Source organism: Halichoeres trimaculatus, unplaced genomic scaffold, assembly GCF_033239565.1.
Source record: "Halichoeres trimaculatus isolate MK-OKI-2021-1 unplaced genomic scaffold, fHalTri1.1 fHalTri1_scaffold_18, whole genome shotgun sequence".
Lineage (NCBI taxonomy): Eukaryota > Metazoa > Chordata > Actinopteri > Labriformes > Labridae > Halichoeres > Halichoeres trimaculatus.
In genome coordinates this window covers 28,984,535-28,994,197 of record NW_027437196.1, presented here as the reverse complement: position 1 = coordinate 28,994,197, position 9,663 = coordinate 28,984,535, and the positions used below count along the sequence as shown (strand labels likewise).

The window sequence follows — 9,663 nt, the reverse complement described above, 5'->3', positions numbered from 1 at the left end:
CACTTACTGGAAACTACAGCCACATTTCACAACTGTTCACAGTTGTTCCTCAGCTTTTCATTGATTACACTCATCAACCATATTTGATCTGGTCCCGCCCCTTCCTCTATGTAACCATTATGGTGACAACTGAGTGTTAGAAGTGTCCAGTGCTACACACTCAACCTTCTGACCATGTCGGGCACGCCAGCTGAGAAATCAAAGTGCACTGTGTTTTCCCAAACTGTCAGTGTGGCTAAGCACTCAAAACAGGAAGTAAAAGGACACAAGTATTACATGATATTACATACATGATTAGGGAGACAGAGTCTGTTTCACCATGTCTCATGAACAGCCTGATACGTCCCTGTCTCTGTAAATCAGCCTGTTGTCATTTATATGTTTTTTTTTTCTCCCCTTTTATTTTCAGCCCTCTCCAGATAAATGAGATGTAACGGTGAAAACATCTCTTGCGATGATGCTAAGAGAAGCTAACATGTTTTTGTCACAGTGTCAACAAGCTGGACTCATTAACACAATGGATCAGGTCGTCTTCGAAGATGAAGAACAGCTTTAACGGCTTTGAACTAGGGCTGTCATTTTAATGCGTTAATTAGATTAATTAATTACACCACAAATTAACGTGTTCTGAAAATTAACGCAGATTATTCTGGATCCCAAACCCGCAGGGGGTTGAAAGACGCACCTATTTTCAAATGTCTGGCATTTACAAACCGTTTGTCCTACATGGAAAAAGTGGTGTTCTTGCTAAGTTTTCAAATTTCAGACAGTCCCTGAATGTCTCACACATGACGTCAGCAACATGCTTTAAAGGGGGGGGGGGAGCGAGAGTGATTTTTGGGGGACTGCCGTCCACAACTCGTTTATTCACATGTCCTTTTTGAAAATCTGCAGAAAATCAACCGTTTGCTCTGGCTCAATTCTGTAAAAAACAGATAATTCTACATTATTTACAACATTAAACAAGCCCTGAGTGATTGATATTTGTCCTGTATTTAAATCTAAAGAATTCTTTGAAAATTTCCGTTCATCTTCCTGGTGTCATGTTTCAGCTTGGGGCTGCTCTGCACCAATCAGCAACAGTTTGTGTGTTCCGAGCATGTTAAACTGAAAATACTTCACTCTTCTTTGATCCAAGACTTGAAAAAAGTGTTTTGTACATAGTTCCTCACAGTTTTTAGCCTTTAGCCCTGGTTCTCCTGACCTCATAGAAGTATAGAAGTTCATATTGCAGTGAAAATTGAGTCCACATCGAGTAAAAATGTGACAGAAGCAAAAACCGTCCTAAAATCACATCAGCTTATCTTAGGTGCAGGACTGTGTAGATTTTGTAAAGATAGAACCATAAAACTTTTTTCATGTGTTCCTTATGCCTCAGGGTACCTAAAAATGTGTTGTACATATTCCCTCCTTATTTTTAAAGGTTTTTAATGTCTTTTAATGTAATTTTAATGTCCTGGAATTCAAATTCTTTATTTTGGGACCTTAAGCAGATATGAGATTAAAATGCGATTAATTGGATTAATTAATTACAAATCCTGTAATTAATTAGATTAATTTTTTTAATCGCCTGACAACTCTACTTTGAACCAATCAGGATCAGGCTGATGAGGAAGGAAATTATAGTATAAAAATGAAGATAGAGCAAAATAAGATTAATTTTAATCATTTTTTAAAATCTATAGTCTGACAGATGTGTGAGTGGAAGTTATTTTTAAGGAGGAATGAAGCAGACAGAGACGGATGTTGTAGTGAAACTTGGTTTCTTTATTCACACCATTTTCTACTCCAGCTATGTTAGAAGTTAACATAAGTGTCAATCCTCTAGTTCCTATGTCGATCTCATTCATCTGTACACACTATATAAAAAAGTCATGATTATAATATGTTTAGAAATCCAGGAGGGTCACCAGGTGAGGAGGGTTCAACAGTTGTGGAGGGGTTTTTGCTTTACAGTCCCTCCCCTCACTTCCAGCCTCCTCCCACCTCCTCCCCCGACCTCCTCCTCCGACCTCCCGTCTGACTCCTTTTTTCTGCTTTTTTTTAATGTCATTAAACAAAAAGAACATATCTAACAAGGCATTTGTACCAGAGCTCAGAAGGGGGCTTGGACATTTGTAAAGCGCTTTGACTGTACAGCTCACGCAGAACACAACCAACAGGTCATATACAGAGCATGGTAAAAGAGGAATAGTATACTGCTTGGGCACAACACAAACACAATACAATGCCATCTGACAAAAAGTACCATTGAAAAGAAAAGAAACGTCTTCTCTTCAACTGTTTAAGCATTTCATAGAAACAAAAGAGAAAGATCAACTGGAGTAAACAAATCGAGAAGATATATACAGTGAGGTAAAACACATTGGTCTTTAAAGGAGGTATTTTCTTTTTGATTAAGTGACCTTTTTAATATGTTAATTATGCTTTTTTTAGATACTTCTCAGCTTTTGGATGACATCTATAAAGCAGGTAATGCAGACACCAATGCAGACACAATCACATGCAGTCTTGTCATTCGAGGTGAAAGTAAAAGAAGTCTTGTCAAACTGAGGCACCAAATAAAAATGTGATAAAGCTTTCTGCTACCCTTTGTCGCCACAAAGGCCTCACTGCAGCATCGGACAGGAAAGGTGTGGAACCCAGCAGAACCTGAACCCTTTGGTGACCCAAACCCGTCGAGCAGAAACCGAAACGGCGAGTCCAGCACAGACCAGGGCGGAGCGGTTCTCTGGAGAGGCAGGTGGTGACAACCCTTCGACCCTAACACGCTCCTCATCACAGTGAGTGGATCATGCTAGCATAGATTGGTCTTTGAACCTGTGTGATCCAGAGGGACGACTGAGCGGGCGCACGCGTTGGCCCAGGCTTTGCATAACAAGAAGAAGAGGATAAAGACAGAGAGGCAGAGTGAGAGAAAGACAGAGAGAGACCCGTGCGGTGGAAAGTTGCATGTTGACAAAGTTGCTGCCGTGACCTTTGGGCTGAGTTTACGCAGGCTGTGCTCAGATTGGTGGAGACTCTGAGAGGGCCGATACATTCACAGCTGTGGGGATTACTCAGTGCGTGGTTTGGAGCTGTAGAGCTGCTGGCATAGTTTTGTCACCTCCCTGTTTTTGCTCTCCGTAGATGCTAACAGAGCAGAAGGAAAAGGTTGTCTTCGTCCCCAACCCTTCCGTGGATCAGACGTGTACGACACGGCGCCGTATTTTACCGAGCAGTCGACTCATGGGTCACCAAATGGCTCAGGAGCATCGCTGCTTCTTTACGCAACCTTTAGGTTTAAATTTCATGGTGGCTGTTCATCATCAGGGTACAATGACCTCCCCCCCGTTTTATTCTGAGCTTAGGACGAAGAAGGCAAAGGTAGGATTCTCAAAGGTGAGGTACAGCAGGTTTTCAGAGATACCTCGGCCAGTAAAAGTTTGCCAAACCCACAGAAGTGTCAAATAAAAGGGAGGAACGACATCATTTACAGGTTCAATACTGAACATTCAGACAAAAGGACGAGCTACAGGGCTGACGTATGTTCAGAACAGACGACGAGCAACATCTGAAGACGAGCCTGAGGCCAGGTGAGGGTCGGCCTTAGGAGAGGGTGAAACAAAGCTGTTGTTCTACGTTCTACGCATGTCAGAGTCATGTTCTCACAGTTTCTCCACAAAGATAGACGTCACTTTTAGCATCACGGGAAGCTTGAGAAATAAACCAGCAACTTTGGATACGCAAACTTAAGCCCTGTTTCCACCAAGCGGTTCAGTTTAGTTCGTCTCAGCAGAGCATTGGTTTTATGGTGTTTCCACTGACTAATCCCAGGACAGATTCCCAAATAACCGAGATGAGCCGTCCCACTTTTTGGCACCCTTTTGTGGGGGTGCCAGACAAAACGGATCCGATCTTGGAAGGTGTGGCTACAACACAGGAGTCCATTGGTTGGTTGAAAGAATGGTCACTTCCTGTATGACAGTGGCTGCTGTATTTCTCCTGGTGGCACACAGCCTTCTGGTACTGATCTAAACCGGACTGCTTGGTGGAAATGGGGCTTTTTTTAAAACCTCCTTGTGGAGAGACTGTCTGAGAGTCAGGCTGTTGCCTAATGTTTTTAATGTTTCAGGTCTAAGTTTTCACCCCAGGCTGTCGTCGGGGATGGTTTTGAGTTGGTTCGATGTGATATGGAGCTGTGAAGCCACAGAGACCGGCTGCAGTGACACGTGGCCCTTGTAGCTTAGAGATATCTGTTAGGTCAATTAGATAACATGGAATGACAAGAGAGGAAGGCAAGAATCAAAGACAGAGAGATAGAAAGCTGTATAAAGAGCACGAGAGAAAAAGAGCTGGGTGCAAACATGTCTTTTTACAGTTAAGTCATCTCGGGTTAGAAAAGAAAAAGTACAAGGCTGCTGGTGACTTTAAGACAGAATGAAGGTTGTCCTTGTTGAGGCATACCAGAGGTGCTGTTGAGTTGAGCTTTTGTTGTTGTTTATGTCCCAGAGAATGATGCTGCTTGTGGATTACACACACTGTACAGTCTGGATCCATACAGGGCCAGCCAGGGCTCCTTTAAAGGTAGACTAATGAAGACCTGGGCTCCCCACTCCCACATGGCTTAGCGTTATGGATCTGCTCTGTCCTGACAGCCCTGCTCTCTCTGAGTCTGACCACAATAGCACACATTGAACACTAAATTCAGCATAGTCCGTCACCCCTTTTTGTATTTCACATAGCAGCGATATCCACTTCATTTTCTCCAGATATCAGGATAGCTTTCTTTTTAGTTTACTCCACAAGATATTTACAAGGCTGACACATTGCTTCTGCCACTGCCGACTGTTTCTAAATACCTAAGAATACTTCATTCACGGGGACAACTCTGAACAGTCCGGCTGGATACAACACAATCTGATTTTTATCCTCCTCTTAGTTTTCTGAGAGGACCACGAGCCTGAAGCAACTGCTCATGTAGTTTTCATGGACACACGTCGTAAATAGATCAATTATGGTATTGCTGGTGATACATTCTTTAATTTAGCGCTGAAGATTATTTTTAAATGAAGCCGATCAATGAGCTAAATTTAACACCTGCAGAGTCCTGGTCTGGAAATCAATCAGAAACCGTCTGTGCAGACTGAGTCACATGTTGAGGGATAATGTGTGACATTATCCATCTTGTCTTACATCATCAGTTGCTCTCAGGGCGTCAACAGAGCGCGTTTTCTCTGGAACAACCTCCAAATAAATTCCCCCTCCTCCTCCTCTACACTTGGCCTTCAAGTAGAGGAAAATATGTCTAAAAGCTTTTCCAGCTGTGTTTTGTGTGTGGGCATTAAAGTGGAGAGAAGTAGCGACTCAAGTGCCCATTGATAAGATTGGCACCTCGGTTTTCAGCAGAGCCCCTGAAGGCTGCGGCGCCCGCTCTGAGAGCCCGAGAGCGGCTGATTGAACCGAGCGGCACTTTGAAGAGCTGTTCGGTGGAACAAGCCGCCACAGCGCTCAGCAGAGCGGACTCCTGCACTTCACGGACGTCAGCCGAAGACAACTCTTTCACTGAGGACCTAAAAGAGGACTGCCAACCGTATGACGATGGGCTGGATCTGCTTCAAAGCAACATGGCACACTGATCAGATCAGATTCAGGCAATCTGAGGAGGTTTTTACATCCAACGGCAGCTCTCACCTCCACTCTCCAAAGCGAGGTGGACAACTAAGTAGCAGCACATCAATACATTATGTATCCATAAAGAAACGTATGAAGACAGGCAGACGCACAGACGCACAAATTGCCACACAGGTAAACCCAGCAGGGGTTCAGAAGTGCACTTATTGCTGAACAATCAAGAGACTCCGGGGTTTTTCTTTTGACTCAGATTAACTGAATGTTTGGCTTATTGAAGCTTGGTGCAGGTCGACTGTTCGAATGGAGAGGATCTGAGCTGAAGTGCTTCTGATGAGACACCAGCTAGTCTGCAAAATGACACAGAGCGGGTTTAGATGTGCAGCAATTTGGCCAAAGGACCAACACTTGACTGAAACAAACCTTAAAATCAGGTGCTACATATATTTTTTGTCCTTTCGATATAATAATGACACTACTTTTACCATATGAATCAATAATATATATCATCTTTTTTTCAATCAAAACAAAAGAAAGAAGAAGAAACAATAAGAGCAGATCGACTCTTATGCGTTGGTCCCTTAAGGCTTGCTAAGCTGAAATGACAAAGTTGTCAAATTTACCTTTTTTTTTCTTTTTTTAAAGTTTTGTTTTTCATAAATGTACATTCTGGTAGAAAAAGACCTTGCCACAGAAAAAGAAAAAAATAATACATAACCTGGAAAAACCTATGGCTTAGTAAGTATTTGTTTGCTATATTTAAATGAATGTACCTCAATTTTTGTTGATTATCCTACAAAGAAGAGAAAATGCTTGAAAGGTTGATCCGCACTGCCGCGCAGTCGATGACGGCGCAAACACGTAAGAAGAAACAGAATCAGAAATCCAAGAGTTTACATTTATAGGGCAACATCAGTAATGCTTAACGAGTCTCTGTGTCTCTTTTCCAAACCGCCATCAGCTCGCTGCGGCTTGTTTTTGTTTTCCAACTAAACACAGTTTGAGGTGCTGGAGCTCAGTTTCAGACTGTCCGCGAGGAGGAGAAGCTGTTCGATGAGTTGCTGCTGAGGTGGTCCGGTGTTCAGGTGTGAGGGTTTGATGAAATGGCACCAGAGAGTCGGCTGGGTTGTGGGTGCTGTGAGACGTGCAGCGTGCGCCCTTTCTGAAGTGTCCTCCCTCCTTCTTGGGTGTGCATAGTACGAGCTTGCTGTGTGCTCGGTATGGCTCCTCCAGACGACCTGTGGCGCACACACGTGCACTGAGCTGCATACTCCAGAGAGCAAACACACTCCACAGCCACCGACGTGAGAGGAGTTGGGTTGTTAAAGCACTGGCACTTTCCGGTAACCGCTGGCTTGGAAGGCATGGTGGCAGCTGATTGTTGTTGTTGTTGTTGCTGTTTTGTGGTTTTAGCAGAGCAGAGTATAGAAAATAGACACATTTATCTACTGTATATTGCATATGTTGCAGCATGTTGCCAAAAATGAATGAGGTCATCATGTCCAGTTTTGTTTTGCAAAAGAAAAAAAAAATCCCCTGCCACCAGAAAGAAAATTATAAAACACAATAAGTTAAACTGACCTGTCCAGCTCCAGAGGGAGGCGGGAAACACAACAGTAACGAAAGAAAAAAAAAACAGGTGCAAAAACATTGCAGAGATGAGATTCTGCTCCATGGAGAGCAGATGAAGCTGATGTTTGTCTGAAACCACGCAGAGCGACTTACACAATGTCCCATGACCCCCAGGTCCACGCTCCCAATGCTACTGTAACACCACTCAGGAGTAGGGCTGCAAACACCACCTTTCAGTGGCTCACTCATCAACTCTGATCAGAGGCTGATGCAGCGAGAATCCTGACTCTGGATCCATGAACTCAGACAGATTTTCCTCCTGTGATGATTATTTTAGAAACAGGTTCCTAACGTTAACAGCTGGAACTTCTTTAACTTAAGTTTTGATTTCTTTCTCTTCAGTGATTTGAACAGAGCAGATCATCAGGAGTCTGGAGTCCTCCTGATCCTCTGTGGTGGTCTGCTGATGACACATAGCAGACCTTAGAAAGCAGAAACTGACCAATCAGGATCAAGTACTTCCAAATTATTCCAAATTATTCTTCTGTTTGTAAAGACAGATGCAGTAGATTAGTGTTACAGGAGGCGTGCACGTCACTACATTCATGTCAGAATGTACCGTGCAGTAACAGATGTCATCACCGGGTCATTTTACAGTTTGAGTACGTTTGTTTTGATTCATTTCCACTTGCAGCCCCACTGACGAGCGGCGTACTCTCTGAAGAGAACTCTGAATGCTAATTTACAGATGAGGGGGCGATGAGGAAGATGAGAGGAGATGAAAGCGAAGCTCCGGCAGCTCAGAGGTTCCTCAGGTGATTCCCTGCCCTGGCCTTTAGTTGACCTAACGCGGTCTGAGCTCTCACAGGTTTGGTGTGTAATGAGCAGTCGGTCTGGGACTCTACGTTAGACCCTCGGGTCTCTCAGCGGGTCTTCAGAAACTTCATGTGATGAATATGGAAGATGGTGGAAAAAGAGTGGAGGCTTCCTGTTGTATCTCTCTTATCCCCGTTCAGGCACAGCCATCAATCACTCCATCAGTGGTGTGTGTGTAAGTGTGGGGGCAGAGCGACTCTCACACACACACACACACATTCACACACACACACAGGACTCAGCAGTTTGTCTGTGAATGTAATGGGATACGAAATAGAGCACAAGAGGGGAAAACGTCCTTACATCCCTTCACAGCCAAAGGGGAGGATCACTGGATGAGTAATGATAATGATGATGATGATGATGATGATGATGCTTTAATGCTAACGATATGGATGACAGTCTTAATGTGTGTGTGAGTGTGTGTTTGTCCGTCTGTGTCTTCTGTGGTGGTGTCTACATCTTGATCCCCTCCTGTTGGCTGAGCTGAGACAGCGTTTTCTTGATTCGCAGGGCGGTGAGTCGGGCGGCGCTGTTGGCATACCAACACTCCCTCATTATCTTCGCCATCACCCGCAAGGCCTGCAGAGGAGAGACAGACGACACACGTTAATTCAAGTTAATCACAACACGATGCCCTGGGAGGTTCTCTGTTATTAACGATAACTGGTGAGACCTGTTAATGACTCGAGAAAGTGTCCAGAGGGGACGTCTGTTATGATTCAGCGCCAAATAAACAGGAACTGACTGATTGATCTGATACACACAGAAACAGCGGATATTTGTTCCGGCATACGCAGAACGAGGATCATGTAATCGATTGGTTCCTATAGCACACTGCTCACATACAGGTGTTTTTAAACCAGACCATACAGCATCCCCAGGAACTACCTGGTTCCTGTAGCCAAATGTTTGTCCACCATGGGCAGAGGACCCAGGTGAGATTATGAGTCAGCTCAATGATCTACGGAAGAAAAAAAGGTTATCGCAAAACACCACCAGACCATGAGAGGGCAGGAAGACGACAACCGCAGAGCCCATTCAGGTAAAACTAATCCACAAAAATAAAAAAGAAAGACAGGTGTGGCTATGTGCAACACTACAGTTAGCCGTTAGCATGAAGGATACTCAGCCTGTGCTGGTTTTGGAGGTGCTTTATTTTACTACTGAAGGATTTGTTGACACTGAAGGCCCACTCAAGCTCAACCTTACATATGGCTCTAGATACAGACAGAGCCTTCTGTCTGACTCTGTGTTCATTTTGTCCCTATTAATGCACATTTCCATGTAGCTTACAGATACAGACCAAACAGAGCAGTACCACCAGAAACCATGGGGGCAGTGTTGCTGTTACTACCAGGTATGTAGCTTAAAGTGATACTCCGGGATGGAACAAGTTGGGTCCTATCACAAGGTTTGAGGCAGAAATTACCCCTACAGCAGTGTTTTTGTGCAGCAGAAGCCCAGAGCGCACGCACCAAACACCCCCTTCCTGCCCGTCAGAAGGTTTCCTCTGCATTCAGACGGGGCCAATTTTTACTTATACAATTTTTACAAAAACACCGCTAAATAAGGCTCTAGTTCTCATTGTGTCGTAAAACGGCG

The 9,663-nt window shown here is 44.1% G+C and overlaps 1 protein-coding gene across 1 annotated transcript in view; it reads right to left on the bottom strand.

Moving 5' to 3' along the window:
- Positions 1-1,784: 1,784 nt before the first annotated feature.
- Positions 1,785-9,663, bottom strand: part of tgfbr1b (transforming growth factor, beta receptor 1 b) — a 106,494-nt gene continuing 98,615 nt past the window's right edge. Inside the window, exon 9 of the mRNA XM_074693031.1 lies at positions 1,785-8,640. Within this exon, the coding sequence (XP_074549132.1) occupies positions 8,515-8,640 (126 nt within the window). The 3' untranslated portion in view covers positions 1,785-8,514. The remainder of the gene's footprint in view (positions 8,641-9,663) is intronic.